Source organism: Lontra canadensis, unplaced genomic scaffold (genome assembly GCF_010015895.1).
Source record: "Lontra canadensis isolate GAN:19392208 unplaced genomic scaffold, GSC_riverotter_1.0 scaffold195, whole genome shotgun sequence".
NCBI classification, from domain to species: Eukaryota; Metazoa; Chordata; class Mammalia; order Carnivora; family Mustelidae; genus Lontra; species Lontra canadensis.
In genome coordinates, this window is record NW_022631189.1 from 613,099 (window position 1) to 629,930 (window position 16,832).

General features: G+C 34.3%; 1 protein-coding gene across 1 annotated transcript in view; it reads right to left on the reverse strand.

The window, feature by feature from the left end:
* Positions 1-7,315: 7,315 nt before the first annotated feature.
* The window catches only part of VCPIP1 (valosin containing protein interacting protein 1), a 30,276-nt gene continuing 20,759 nt past the window's right edge, over positions 7,316-16,832 (reverse strand). The window contains exon 3 of the mRNA XM_032847903.1: positions 7,316-12,217. Within this exon, the coding sequence (XP_032703794.1) occupies positions 11,346-12,217 (872 nt within the window). The 3' untranslated portion in view covers positions 7,316-11,345. The remainder of the gene's footprint in view (positions 12,218-16,832) is intronic.

Sequence of the window (16,832 nt, forward strand, 5' to 3'; positions counted from 1 at the left end):
TGTTAACTGACTGGAATTTAAATAAAAACTTTTTAAAAAAGAAAGTGTCCCTAATTCAAACCAATATTCTTTGCTCTACTCTTTTGTAGTAGATAGAATAATGGCCCACCCCAAAGATATCCATGTCCTAATGCCCAGAACCGATGAATATGATATCTTAATGGAAAAAGGGACTTTGCAGTTATGATTAAATTAAGGATCTTGACATGGGGATGTTAGTTCGGGTTGTCCAGGAGGACCCAATGTAATCACAAAAGTCCTTAAGAATGGAAGAGAGTAGCAGGAGAGCCTGACAGATTTGGAGATGCTATACTGTTAGTATTGAAAATGGAGAAAGGGGTCATGAACCAAGGAATGCAGGCAGCCTGTAGAAGCTATTACATAAATCAAGAAAACAGATTCTCCTCTCAGATTTTAGCTCAGGGAGATTCTCTTTGAACTTCTGACTTCCAGAAGTTTAAGATATTAAGTTTGTATTGTTCTAAGCCAGAGTTTGTGGTAATTTGCTACAGCAACAATAGGTAATGGCCTTCTCTGAAATTTTCAATATTTTTGGCCTGTGATGATAAAAGAAGTGCTTTCTCATCTAAAGGTGATCTTTTATAGTGTTCAAATTTTAGCACCTCTTTACAACAAATGAGCCTACCAACTGAAGATTCAAAATGAAGGATAGGAACTCCAGATTAAGGGAGAGGGTACTCAGGGCATTAAACAAAAGAAATAATTTACAGAATACCACAAAATCCCTAAAGCAGGACTCGCTCATCTGTGGGAAACACGACTTGTGCCAAGATATGAAGGTATGTGCTTCTTTTTAATTCTAAGCTTTCTACCTCTACTTTCAATTTTATCACCTTCCACATTATCAGGAATAGTATCTTGTCTTTTTTTTATCCCAGCCTCCCCTTCTCTCCTGGCCTAGTACATCCAGGCACTCCCAAAGGGAACAATGAATTTGCAAGATTTTAGGGGAATTTGTGGTTATTGAAGGTCATTACTGGCATTTAGAGTGCCAGTTCTAGAACAGAAGACTCTTGTAAAGTTTGAAACAGTCCTGCGCAAAGAAGAATTATCCTGTGTTCCATCCAACATTCAACCAGAGAGTAATGTAAGTGAAAAAAATGCTAATTAAGTCTCAAATCACCTTTTTTTTTTTTTTTAACTTATAAACACAAGTGCACAAGTGTTGGGGCTTTTTTTGTTTTTGTTTTTCAATTTAAAATGCACTATTTCCAGGGTGCTTGGATGGCTTGTTTAGCTAAGCATCTGCCTTGAGCTCAGGGCATGATTCCAGAGTCTCTGGGTTGAGACCCACATGGAGCCCCACGGTGGTCTTCCTGCTCAGTGAGAAGTCTGCTTCTCCCTCTACCCTTCTCCTCTGCTTGTGATCTCTCTCTCCCTCTCTCAAATAAGTCATCTATTAAAAATATACAGTATCTCCAGAAATACATCGTATGTAAACCAGGGGAAGACTGTATTTTATTTTGTTCAGACTTAACCAAGAGTTTTTTCTCCATTTAAAAAAAATCACATCACTGAGGGTTACTCAGCTCAAGATTTTATGACAGAAATAAAGCCCACTGGTATCTGTTTCTAGCTATGGAGTTCATAGCTAGTTCTACATATATATCAGCTGGATTAGTTGTACTTGATGAGCTTTATTATAAAATCTCTTCTGTTTCTCCTCCATATTATTGGGAGAGCATTGAATTGATTTTTTAAAAATGTATGTTACCTACACCTTAGTAGGGTACAGGAAATAGAATATATCATTATAAAAAGAGGACACTGACTCCAGTAGGTTTAAAAATTTTGATCTAAATATATTCATCCATCCATCCCTCCCTCCCATAACCCTGTATCTGCTATCTTCCCTTCTTCCCTTTCAGCTAAACTACAAAGGTATCCTGACTTCACTACTCCATTTGTCTACAGTCCTCTCATAATCTAACTTTTACCATCACCATCCATTGAAACTGTGGCTGCAAAATGTGGGTGTAGAATTGTGGCTTTTAAATCCAGTGGACACTTAAAAAAAAGAAATTCATTTTACCTAAACTTTCTATAGCATTTGACTTTACTACTTCCTTTTATTTGAAACTTTCATCCCTCATTTCCTGTGACCTCACCTCCATAATTTCCATACCTCAAAGTATTTTGGAAGTCTCTATTCTTCTGCCAATGTTGGCACTCTCCCAAATTGCATGTAGCTGTCTTCTCACTGTACACTTTCTTCCTAGGCCATCTCATCTCCTTCTACGATTTCAGTCACATCCTAGGATTCACAGATCTTCACTTGCAACCCTAATCCCTCTCCTGAACTCCCTCTCTTTCCCCAAATTCAACATGTCCCCAAATGGAATTTACTCCTTTTCTCCCAATCTGTAATTATTCCTGTATCCTATTCCAAATTAGTAGCACCACCATTCAGCCTCTCAACTCAAAACGTGAGAGTCTGGATTGGCCTTTTTCCTGTCTCTCCAACATCCTCTCCTTGACATCCCCATTGCCAGTGGGTCAGTTCAGGCTCTCATCTCTCACCAATTATAGCAAGTCTTTTAACTGATCTTTCATCCTCTATCCAATTCACTGTATCCTCCACTTGGCCACCTGAAAGTATCTTTTAAAACATAAATCTGTTTAAATTATAATATCTGCCTTGGGAAAGTTTCAACTTCTAATTGGAGTCTCAGAAAACCCTTCTCATTTTGACATTTGGGATCACCTCACCTGGATTACTTTTAAAGCAATTATGGCTACAAACATATTTTGAATGCCATAAACCTTAATAACATAACAGCAATAGTATAGCTAATAAGAGTGAGGAGGCAGAATGGGAGGATAAGAGATATTAGAAAGTGTAGAAATGGTAATTTCTTCATTTTACATACTGGAGAGTTGAGATGTCTAAAATTGATGGTTCAATAAACAGACCAGTATATTACATTAGGTTAGAAAGATGATCTAAAGAAAGCAAGGACATTCATTTTTCATAATGGAGGAATCAAATACAGTCTAAAGTTGATAAATCAAGAGATTAGACATGTTAGGGAGGTAACCACCAAAATAGAAAGTTGATTTAGCAATTGAGATGGAGAAACTGGTCTTTCTATATAGTTTTGAAATTTTTTTAAACCAAGTACATTCATTGCTTTGAGAATAACTTTTTGAAAAGAAAAATAATTAAGGTCCACTTTGATTAAAGCTTTTATAGATTACTTCTTTTTCAGCTACTGATTTAATTTTTTCTAATCACTTCACTGTACCAAAAATAAATTTAATAACATTGCTAAGTTTATTATACTAAAAAGAAAGTGAAATCACTTTCCATAAGAAAGATCACAAAATGAAATAATCTTAATTTGAGAAGCAATATTTTAAGCACAACTTTGTATGTTGGTTACTAGTCACTTAGGTAGTAGTACTCCTAAATAGAAACAGAGGAGATGACAAATACCAGGATAGAGCCATGAGAAGCTAGAGATAGAAATGGAACTAATCTTCCTATAATCCTGGTAATGGTTAAGAAAGCAAATAATTGAGGGTTTCTAGCTCCTAATTTGATTCTCACTTTACTACTGTGCTAAAATTTTTGTTATACATCGATGCATCTAATTTATATTGGTCATCATATTCAGTAGCAGAGATACCTTTTAGTTTCAAAGGATAAGCTCATATTCTGAAGATGGTTTTATGCACTGAATTTAGAATCTCATTCTTTTGCACTGTTTACCTTTCCTTAGCAACCCTATTAGCACAAGCTTTCTCAAACTTTGTCATCCCTATCTATTCAGTCAGATCACCACCCTCTTACAGGAAGGATTCGGGGTCTAAAGTGTGGCAGACATAAGCATCACACTTAATTTCACTTAATGGACTGAAATACCTAATAAATATTTTTGGTAGTAAGTAATATTGCCAATTTTATTTTTATATTTTTTTAATTTCTAAAAAAGATTTTATTTGACAGAGAGCTCACAAGTAGGCAGAGAGGCAGGCAGAGAGAGGGGGAAGCAGGCTCCCTGCTGAGCAGAGAGCCCCATGTGGGGCTCGATCCCAGGACCCTGAGATCATGACCTGAGCCAAAGGCAGAGGCTTAACCCACTGAGCCACCCGGGTGCCCCCCCTAATTTGATTTTAAAACATCATATTAATTCTTTTGGTCTTGGCTCATAACATTACCTCTTGGGAAACCTTCTCTAAGCCACTAGCAAGTCAGGTTAGTTCCTCCTGTAGTGCGACTCCCACCACCCAGTATTCCCCCCCTATATTTGCACTTGTTTAAGCAACTCTCTAATTCACTAAAAATATAATGGCAGGAAGTGTGTCTTTCTTGCAATTTTATTATTCCTTATTTGTAGCAAAGTACTTGGCACATGATAGATTTCATAGAAATGTTTTCAAGATACAAGGAGCCCATGAACTGTCCTTTGAGAAATAGCACCTTGGGGGAGCCTTCCCACTAAAAGCAACAGACCTGCTCAGTAAATGCAGTAAATGACAATCATTCCAGGTTCTTGAAATAAGGGAGTTGGGACTTTTATCTAACCAATGATTCTAAAATCCACCCAGATCAGTCATCTAAGAAATTCTGAAATCCTCCTTTAAATCACCTCCAAATTTGGAGGAAGATAACAAATCCAAGGAGGGAAGAACTTGGGGTAGAGGATTGGGGTTCAGGTAGGGAACTTGTGTGAAGTGAAATTAAAGCCAGGTAATACACACTGAATTCATTTCAAACCACATTGGTATATCTGAAAATAAGCTAAATTTAATAACAGATGTTTATAAAGATATATGTGACCACCAAATTTTACTCCTTTGCTAAATTACAAGCACTCAGGTTAAGAACTTAGGCTATGGAGTCATAAACATCCGGGTTTAAATTCAGCACTACCATCTATTAAGTCCAGAATTTGGGTAAATTACCAACCTGAGCCTGCTTCCTGAAAGATGAAAACAATGATGTTACCCAACCACAAAGAGTTGTTTTGAGGGTTAAACTAATTATTGCATGTTGTGTTTCACATAGGTATCTGGATATAGGGAAATGGTCACTAAATGAGTTATTATGAATGTGTTTATTGCTTGTCTTCATTATTGGGATGTAGCTCTAAAAGCTACATGGAATTTGTCTCATTTAGAACTATTTCCCCAGTTCCTTAGAACAAGGGATATGTTGAATTTTGGGAGGGTTTTGTTTTGTTTTGTTTTTTCAGGAGAGGGGTTGGGGTTACAGGTGAAGATCTGTGATTCCTAGTATGTGACTGAATCAACATTATGCTTGAATCATTCATTGTTTGTTAAGCACTGATCAAAAGCCAAGCTTCTGTTCCATGTGGTATGACAAGTGGACCAAAGACAGGTTTAGTTCCAACTAGGAAAGAGCACAAGTTGAAAGAGCCTCTAAGTTTTTCACCTCTGTATACTGTATATAGTTTAGAAAATCAATTAAAGATTTCAATTTTTCTGTATACATTTTTAATTAGAAACAATCAGCTATGCACTCATAATTGCAGTTACTGGAGTCTGAAAAAGCCAGTCAATAAAAACAAAATCCATACTGAACTGTCGTAAGTAGGATGTTTGTCTTAATTTATTCACTGAAGTTTTTGAGAGCTCCAAACTATATGGTATATGACCAGTGGGACCCATGTACAAGAACTTGAGTCCAAGTTTGGGACAAGTATAGCCAGCCAAAACATAAAGCAAAGCTAGTTATGTTTAGTTTACTTGGAGCCCACACCAATGTCATTTGTCCCATCAGCACTATGCCAAGAGCAAGTGAGCCCATGATGACATGATCGGCAGAACAAGGGGGTAACTAAAGAACCAAAAGGTTATAGTAGAAACTGAGGCCTTGAAAGGCTCCATGACTTGCCTTAGGTCACAGAACAAGTTAGTCACAAAGCACAGAATATCAGTTCTCTGAATTTTCAATATTGCATAAAGCTCTTGCATAAATATGTGAACACAGAAACCATTGTTTTTAGCTCCTTAACTATCACAAATAAAGCAGGTTTTAACCTAATAAAACAAATTATTTAAATAATGTGTGCCCTATGTATGAGGATTTATCCATTTTAATGTCAACTGAACTCTATTGAATTATTTTGATATGTAAATAACAGTAACAGTAAACATTTAAGTGTTTACTGTATGTCAGGCACTGTTTTAATGATCAAATAGGTGTTAACTCATTTAATCCTCACAACCACCCCAGGAATAGATGCCTTCATCATCCTACTAAAGAAACTGAAGCACAGACAGATCACACAGTAAGCAGTGTGCCAAGATTCAGTTCTAAGAGTCTAGCGTCTGAGACTCTGCTCTAAGTTAAACAAGTCTATTCTAACAGAATAGATATTAAGCATTACACATTAAAACTTAAAAGCAAATATAAGTCATATTGATTGCTAAGCCATGGAAGTGTTGTTACTATTTTTTGTATTTCCCTTCATCCCCTCCTTATCTCTAACCAGTATTTTTGAAAAACCAGCACAAAACTAAGTTCTCTCTTTATTAGAACATGTTTGTCTTTAAAAATTCAGTAAGCATTACATAACCCAAACGTAAAACGTCTAAAGGAATTTTGCGAATTCTTTTCTAATTGAGTCAATCTCATTTATACTGAGATCACAGTAAAGGGGAGAAATTCCTGTTCCTATATGATGTCCCACTAAAGGAAGTTTTAAAAAGACCTTTATTAGAATTAAGAATTCCTTTATAAAACTAATCTATATTTTCATGCATTATATTGAAGTATAATTCCAGGAAACTCAAGAATAAAAATTATTTTAAAAAGCTATTGTGGAGAAGTCGAGGGGAAAATCAGTATGTATTAACTTATAGTTTTATTAATATAAAAGAAAACTTCAAATACTGTACAGTGAGGTGTGCTGTAGAACACTATATAGTTATAATACACTATTATCAATTATTTATTACTCAAATGTAATATATACAGAAACAACAAAATCAGAAAATAATGGGTAACAGCCAGTGCCTTAGGGATGATGGAACATTTATACTATTTAACCGAGCAGTTAAAGCACTTGCTATGTAATTTTTCTAAATATTTACATTACCACTTATTTTTATATTTTCTAAAGAGCATTTCCCTCCAAAAAAGTAGACTCTCCAGCTCTTGGCACTAACTCTTAAAGTCCAATAAACCTGAAAATATTGATAACCTTTTCAGTCTTTTATTGCCCCACCACAGGCATAAAGGCTCAGGAAGGGACTTGTGCATTCCAAAGAAAAGTATGCAATACCTTCAAATTTTAATACTAAGTAATTGATACTCACAAGCAGGTAACATCAACTAAAACTTTTTTTTTACTAGTTTTCCTTTTCTTTTACAAGAGAATAATCATTGTATTAATATTATACTACAAAAGCATGTAGACTCCATAATTTAAAAAATTAAATGTCAGATATACAAGTAATGGCATTTTCTCCAATAATTCACAATTTTTACAATTTCTGCTATTTTGGAACAAACGTTAAAATTTCCACGATTTAATTATCATTAAATATGAATTGAAACACTTAGCATCTCCAAGAATTATTAAGAATGGCAGAACTTAACAGTTAACTATAAATCTTACAGTAGCTCCTCTTTGTTACTTTATTTCAGTAAGCATTCTACTATGGTATGTTTTCAAGTGAGTAGTTCTGACTTGAAAATTAATTTCTTATGTTAATTATGAAGAGCTTTGAGGATGTACAATTTTGTTAAATTATAGGATAACCTTGAACTGCAGGATATAGCTACCCAACTTATATGAAGTATGTATCTCACTACTGCTGTGATAAAAGGTCATTTAAAATTCATACTGAGTGGAGTTTAATTCAATTTTGCAAAGGCTTTTATGAATATCCTAATATGGAGACCTTGTTTTGGGAACCATGAAACTCTCAAAATCTATTCTGCAGTATTTTAAGTGTGGGCCAACTGAAATTCCTATAGAAAAATGAGGACAAAACTGTATTGATATTCTAAAACAAACATAGTATGATACTGTCATTATATTGACCAAAGCATAATTAATGACAGAAGTTGTGAGTTTACTTCATACCTAAACACTAGTTATTCGGGAGTCCTAAATATTTAAAGAAATGTTCACTAGCAGCCAGTATTAGTAGGCAACTACATAAAATAATACTGTTATAAATTTTGCATTTAGTTGCTAACATATGATGTCAGTACAATTCTCAAAAACCTGTCATTAGTAATATATGAGTTGCTAGCAAGTGATCTTCCCTGAGGTAAGAGACCATATGCAAAAGTCTGCTCATTTCAAACCAAATTAGATACTTAAAAATAATGGCAATAAGGACCTGCGGCTGGGATTCACAGATGCATTTCAGATTGGTATCTTAATTGCAACCAGTAGGCTTGATTGTAAAAATCAAACTAAAAATCATCAGAAGATATAAAGCAAATTTCACAGTCAATAGCATTTGCTAAATTTCTCAGTCTTTATCCTAACATTTTCCAATAAAATACTTGAAACATAGTGAAAGGGGAAAAAATAGGTCTTGGGGTTGCTGTTTAACTAGTTCCTGAGTAACCATTCCCTTGGCGTTCATTAAATTCTAGCTCATAATATTTGGCAGTGTCTTGTGTTCTTCAATTTCAACCAGTTTCTCATTACTAATATTCTAGACATACACCACCTTCAAACTCTACCTGGACTTTGGGTCATCAATTCAAACTTGGTATGATTACCTACAAAGTGGATTACTGAAGAAAAAAATTTACAATTTTACTTCAAGTTTCAGTGAAACATCACAAACAGAATTATAAGATTGAGCTATATTTGTGTTACATCTAAGGCTAAAAAAATATTTTAACTGATTTATGATCTCTAGCTTGAACTCAAAGTTGTGGTGCTCACAAATGGCAGTACTAAAAAATTAGAATTCTACAGTCATCTATTTGATTATGATAACCATATGGAACAACAAAGGATGAAAATTAAGAACTTAAATTGTTTCTAAAACTTCTTTGTGAAGATGATACCTGGCTCACTTCTCAAAAACTACTAATTACCCCAACCAAATTTCAGCAGATTTAAAATAATTTCAAGAAATCTGACCATTCTCAAAATCAAGCCTTTTATTCTTTATCAAGGGAGAACCCAAACTATTATAATATTCACACCTAACTAGCTTCTAAATAGCATTGCTGTGGCAAGAGAAATAGTGTTATCAGAGATTTAAGCCCCTCTCCTAATGTTCACAGGTGCACTCTAATTTGATTAAATGCAAGTATTAATAGGAAGATAAAATTTCCAATATTTTTCTATATGCTATGAGTATAGTTGTCTGTTACTAACGAAACATGCCAAGCCACAGGTGAAGAAAATATTTGTTAAAGAAAAGGTGATTATATCATTTATCAGAAAGCAGCGCATTTGCTTTTTAAACAGTTTTCCTGTATTTAAATTAATAAGAAAAGTCAGTTTCAGTGGCTGAAAAAGCCAAAAATAATTATAGTGGTTAGTGGTATTTGTAATTTTTAGTTTAATACACAGAAGCCACCTATACTAACTAAATGGGAACTATTATTTGGTAGCTGCAGTTCCTTATGCAAAACGCACAATATAAAAGTCCTAAATTTTCCTGCTCTTTAGATATTAAGATAATTGAAAGTAAATTTAGAAGAATTGAGATAAAATATGGTTTAAAATGGGATGTGATAAAACTAACCTAAATATCTATCTTGCTCAGATATCACCTGCAGAGTGTCTAGATCTCCATTCTTTCCTTACTCAAATGGAGTACTTCATTTAGTAAGTGGATTAAGTCAGAGATACTTTCTTAGAAAGAAATCCAAAACCTCCCTCTTTTGGAAACATAAGTCAAAATACTGTCTAATATTCGTTATGAATCAACAGACTGAAATTTTGAAACCTGATAATATACTTTCTTATGTACATTTTCTTAGACTGCAAACACAGTTCTGCATCTGTTACATGTGCAAACAGAGACAGCCAGGCTTTAAATGCTCTAGATAAGAGATTGTATTAACATACATTTTGTCTTTCATCCATTCAAATTCAACTTAATTTCAGTCAACAAAGGAAAAAGATGGATTGAAATGTACATTTCAGAATACAGATCTGCAGAACAGGATAAATAGTGCAATACCAATCTCAGGTTAACATTCTTTGTCTTTAAGATAATAAGCATGAAAGCTGCTTTTTGAGGAAACTGGCACTAAAGTTTTGATGAATACACTATTTAAGCAAATGCCCAGTTGATCAGGGTCTGATGCAGTAAAATTTGCATCCAAATCCAAGTGAAGCCAACAGATAAAGAAAATCTTATGGATGCTAAGGAAAAAAGGAAATATTTTTGGTTCAAAGGGGCTCAAAGACACTTAGCATATACAAGCTTAAATACCATTGATCAAAATTGTAGAACAATGTAACTCATTCATAAAGATAAATTCTTATATATAAATTCTCTGTGAATCTGACAGACTCTGAAAATTAGAGATTAACTACTGCTACCATTATTTTTATATTTTCTACCACACTTTGCAATCAACTTTTCTGCAAGATTAAAGAAAAAAAAAATTCAGTGGTACTTGACCAGGCCAGGATTAAAAAAATAATGGTAACATATTATCAACAACAGAGCACAAAATTGGCTGTGTTGGCTCAGACAGCAACATTACTGAATCACATTGACTTTATCATTTTAGAATAGATATTTTCCCCCTAGCCTTGCTCAAATCAGCAAAATGTTTTATCATTACACTCTATTCTCTAGATATTTTCACCAAGAATACATATCTCTATGAATGTGTTTACGTTCACGGAAACATCAGGATCCCAGTATCTAATAAATCCGTCAATGAATTTTAAGATATAATTTAGTTCTGATAACCTTCAAATTTACATAAGTCTTTTGACACTCTAATAAATATGTGGAATGGTTACCTTGATGATATCAATGTTAGCAAAATCTCATTTCCCCCCCAGTTCTAGCCTTTTCAGAAAACCAAACATTAGCAAGAAAATTTTCATGTTTGAAACATTAAGACTTCCATGGAATTAAAATTACAAAAAACTTCCAATGAACCACATATATGGAAGAAACTCATCTCAGCAGATCTAATAACTAATTTATAGGAATTCAGAGCCAGCCTGGGCAGCAGTATATTAAAAGCTATTGCCAGTCACACACTTGCTGTCATGCACTGAATAACAAGATAGAATCTTTGAATTATATACGTACAAGATTTTTATGACTAATCAAGTTATGTGGCCCAGCCAACAAATGTTACATATTCACAATAAACATTCTGCCTTTATTAGCCTCTAATTAAATCAAGAGTGATCCATTGGCTCAGTTGTGTTTGTCATCTCTGCATCTTGACTATCCATCTCTTCAGGCTCCTCCACTGAATTTCCCTTTTGTGCTTTTGACCTTGTGGCAAATGCTGCTCCCAGGGCCTCTGTCACACAGCTATCAGTTGTTTCTGTACTCAAATTTTCAGTGCCACCAGTTAAAGAAAAAGATTCAGGTAAGCCAGTCTGAAGACTCCCAGACTTCACAGAAGAACTCACAACTTCTACTTTCCTTTGAGGAAGATCAGATGGTAACTGCTCTGTACTTTGATCCCGCAAATGCTTGTCCATCGAAGCCTGGATAGAAGAAACCATTTCCTGCAATTTTTTTCGCTGGGCCTCAACCAAATCAGGATCAAGCTGCCTGCTGTCTCTCATTGTAACTACTCCAGGAGCTATTCGAATAAGCTCACTGTTACTAGGAGCAGCTGTGAATACAGAAGGCTCTATTTTAATGGAACTATTACTAAAGTCTGTCCCTGTGTTATGCTTCCTTACAACTGGGGCTTCCCTAGCTCTTGAATCAAGGTGTGGGTTACTAGATGCAGTTCCTAAAGAATGCCCTTTTCCCTGAAAGGCAGTTACATTATGAAGCTGCTCAGATTTCTTTTTCACTACTCCACCACTACCTAGTTTTAATAGCCCATGTGAGGGGCTTGATTCTCTACTTCTTGTAGTAGCCTCTGCTCGAACCTGACTTACAGCCTCTTTAACTAAATCTTCAACATCAGGACCGATGGGGAAATGTCCTGCAGCATCCACACACAATTCCAGTCTATCTTCAGAAGCATTATAGACAAAGGTTTTGCCAGGCAGATGTGGAAAAGTACAATGCTTGCCATCAGCCATACCTAAAGAAGGGAAAAAAACATATTTAATATATTAAAATTTTACTTAAAAAGTGTAGTAACGAAAATTGTAGTTGAAGTAGTGAATTTTCAACAATATCCAGATCACAGTTTTGAAAACAAAACTAATTAAAAATCATATTAATAGAATTTATTACTATTAAAAATATCATGACAGCGCTCGCTTCGGCAGCACATATACTAAAATATCATGACAGACCTTACTGTAGTTCCACAGGAGAAATTTTTTTGTTTAATATCATTAACCTATTACAAAGTTAGGAACAGGGCTTGAAACAAACAGCTAAGCTATGAGAAAACACTAGCAACGGTATTAGTAAAACAACTGCTTGCATTAAAACAATGAGAAAATATACTTTCATTTACTAATTAAAATTTAAACTTTGCAAAAATACCTATAAGGGCAAAATTTGCACAAAAATGCTGCAGTATGAATTAAAATTAAAAATCCTAAGTAGCTCTACTGAATTACAGAATACCAGAATAAAAGTGGTTTTCTCAGTCTACCTTAGGTATGTATATTTCACAAATATAAAATACAATGAACTTTCAAAATGAGATACCCCATAGTTAAAGAAGTAATTATGTGGGCATATTTAGGAAAGCTAACATTTAATGCACTGTGCCTTTGGTATAACTCTAAGCAATGACACTTGGTCACAATATAAGAAAATTTTTTTTCTTAAAAAAAAAAAAAAAAAGGTGTATTTCACGTTACTCCTCTTATTCCTCTCTGGTAAGTCACAACCACCAAAATAAGCCTGAAGTACAGACGCTCCTCAAATGGACCGGGCAATTTAATTTACTTCTCATAGTCAACTAATGTAGGAACAGAAGAACTTGAAAGCAGACTTCTATTTTCTAGTTGAGGAACTTGATCTCACTCTCTGGTATTCCAAAATTTTATACTTTTTCCAGCTTAGGTATAAGAAAATTGTGTGTGTTTTAAACTATCCAATATCCTTACATTTTAAATTTGTTTCTCAAAATATATCACAAGTATGCAAAAATGGGGGTTTTCAAATTTCATAAAACCAAAGAGTTTCTATGTTAACAACAAAAGAAATATACAGTAGAGAACTCTTATTTTTTTTAAGTAAGCTCCATGCCCAGCATAGAACCCACGAAGTAAAGAACTCTTAATAATATATGGTGCAAATGGTTATGTTTATGGCAAAATATAAAGGCAAAAGCAAACTACTTAAAAATGAATGAAATTATTAGTGCTACACAAATACAGAGGTGGAGAATGAGTGAACTCTAGAATGCTTAGTGGGCATTTAGGTAGTCTCCAGCTTTGTAGGTTATTTTTTTTTTTTTAAGATTTTTATTTATTTATTTGACACAGAGAGAGATCACAAGTAGGTGGAGCGGCACGCAGAGAGAGAGGGAAGCAGGCTCCCTGCAGAGCAGAGAGCCCAATGCAGGGCTTGATCACAGGACATCTTGACCGAAGCTGAAGGCAGAGGTTTAACCCTCTGAACCACCCAGGTGCCCCAGACTTTGTAGGTTATTAAGAATAGTTCTTCCTCCTCTGAAAAAAGCTACAGAGTGGTTCTAATGTATCACTGTGACTATTCTAAATAACCAGAGAAAAGAACTAAACTGCAAATGAAATACACAGTAATTTTAAATAAACATTCATTTCAGTGGTAAGTATCCATTAATAAAAATTCAACTAGAATTTCCTCTTGGAGCGTTTCTGGCATAGATAACTGACAAAAAGAGACAGACAAAATTTAAAATTAGAGATGTGGTCTCAATGGTTCCTTTCAGGCCACAACCCTGGAATCGGCTTATTACCAATTCCCTACCTCAGAGATCTGTAAATAGCCCATGTGAGGGACTTGATTCTCTACTTCTTGTAGTAGCCTCTGCTTGAACCTGACTTACAGCCTCTTTAACTATTAATCTTCAACACCAGGACCGATGGGGAAATGTCCTGCAGTAACCACACACAATTCTAGTCTATCTTCAGAAGCATTATAGACAAAGGTTTTGCCAGGCTGATGCGGAAAAGTAAAACTTGGTTCAAGAAACAAAGGGAGCAAAGAAGAGAATTTTGAATGATTAAGTCCAGAGATGACCCTAAGCAAAACTTTCAAACATTCACTTCAACAGATGACACTTATTGAGTCTCACTGTGTGTCAGGAACTAAAATAGACCCTGAAGATTCAAATAAAATGTAATTCTTAGGAGACAGGTACAAACAGATCATTATAATACAATCAGGTAAGTATAATGACAGGTATACTCAGTTCACTGATTATTTGATATTAAATGAGAAAACATGCAAAGCATAACACAGACTGCCTAATATAAATCAGGCAGTCAATAGTTTTAGTTCCTCTATTAGATCAAAAAGTTTTGTAATTGTTTCCAGACTGCTATTGTGATGCTTTCCCTTGGTCATTCCTGGAAAGAATCATAGTCTCACATATCACAGTATTATTCACAATGAAACACTGGAAACAGTCAAAGTAAGCTTTCAACAAGAAGAGAATGGCTAAGAAAATTATGGTCTATCCACCTGATGGAAGTAATATGCAGCTATTAGGAACTGATATAAATAAGAAACCTATGATGCCTCATATATATAGTAAAATGCACATGAGTAGCAGGAAACAAATCTAAGTACTGTAATTACAATCAGGCCAAAACATGTATGTATGAGACAAATACTTAAAAATCATAGGTGATGTTTCCGATTTCTATAGTTTCTAAACCTTTTACATTATTAAAAATATTCTGAATATGTATTAAATACTTTATGCAAATACTTTATGGGCTGTACTCCCTTTAAGCATAATCATTTACGTTTTATGTAACTTATGTAGTCTTGAATTTTAAGAATCGAGGTTATTAAAATTCCTATATCTCATATCAACAGTTCCATCACACATTTACACACAAAAAATATATACTAATATTTAGAGCTACATTCTTCCTTACATCAAAAACAAAAACAAAAACACACCCAGAAATGCATCAGGAGAACAATGGATGAATAATATTAAAATGATAAAACAGAATACTATGCAGTGATGAAAATGAATGACAGTTGAACCCATCAACATGAATAAATCTGAAAACCTGCTGCATAAAAGAAGCAAATCACAGAGAATATATATAGCATAATTTTCAATTTCCATTTTCATAAAGTTCAAACACAAGCAAAACTCAACATTATAAATTAAAGATAGCTATACAAGTTTTAACTAAATTTGTCATCTACGTCTGCATTTATCTCTACATAAAGACCTGCAAAGAAACTTACATTTTAAGCAAAAGAACTTTAAAATATCTTTCCAAATATAAAGAATAAGAATATTAATAGTCTAGTTAGATTGGGAAATATTTCTCTTCTAATGTAGATATAACCATATGTTTGTTAGGGTGGATTTGTAAAAAAAGAAGTATGTTCCAATTATTGGAGGACATGGGTATATGTGTTTTGGGTGATATACTTTGATTCTTTGACAACAGGATAATAATAATGATTTGCCACATGAATCTGTCCTAAACAAAAGAGGTAAGGGGCACCTGGCTGGCTAAGTCAGAGGACATGGGACTCTTGACCTTAGGATCAAGCGTAGGAGCCCTATATCAGGTGTAGAGATTACTTGAAGAAATGAAATTTAAAAAAAGATAAAACCCTGCTACAAACATTAGAAAAGACTGTATTTTGAAAAGTAGAATAATTTTCTAACAATGACCCATTTCAAATGGTTGTTATAGTCAAAAGAATTTTAATTATTCTGCAAATAACAGCTGAAATTCTAATAATAACAAACATTAGCTAATTATTTATTAGGTACCAGACCCTTTGCGAACTGCTTTATGTGCACGATTTCATTTGATCTTAACAACCCTGAGATTATAATACCCCCTTTACTAATGAAGACACTAAGACTTAGAAGTCACACAGGGAGTAAGTGGTAGAACCAAAATTTGATCTCAGATGTTCTTACTTCAGAGCTCTAAACTACTCCTTAATAAGGTTAAATTGAGAAAGGAAACATTTGAAAAAACTCTAATGGTTCTACCGAGAGATAATTCACATAAAACTCATTTTAAGTGTACAACTGAATGGTTTTCAGTATATTCACCAAACACTTTTAGAACATTTTCATCACCCCGAAAAGAAACCCAAACCCATTAGCAGTCACTCTCATTTCCTCACCTTACCCTAACTCCCAGCCCTAGGAAATACTGATTTACTCTGTCTCTGTAGATAAGCCTATTCTGTGACATTTCATTTAAATGGAATAATACATGGTCTATGTGACTGGTTTGTCTCATGTAGCATAATTTTTCAAGGTTCATGCATGATATAGCATGTACCAACACTTCATTCCTTTTTATTGCCAAATAATACTTCATTGTATCCAAATACTAAATCTTACTTATCCAATCACCAGTTGATGGAAATTTTGGGTTGTTTCCACTCTTGACTATTATGAATAATGCTATTATGACCCATTTGTGTACAAGTTTTGCATGCAGGTTTCATTTCGCTTGGGTATACACCTAAGAGCAGAACTGCTGGGTTGTAACCTGTTAAATCTGAGGAACTGCCAGACTTTTCCCAAGTGG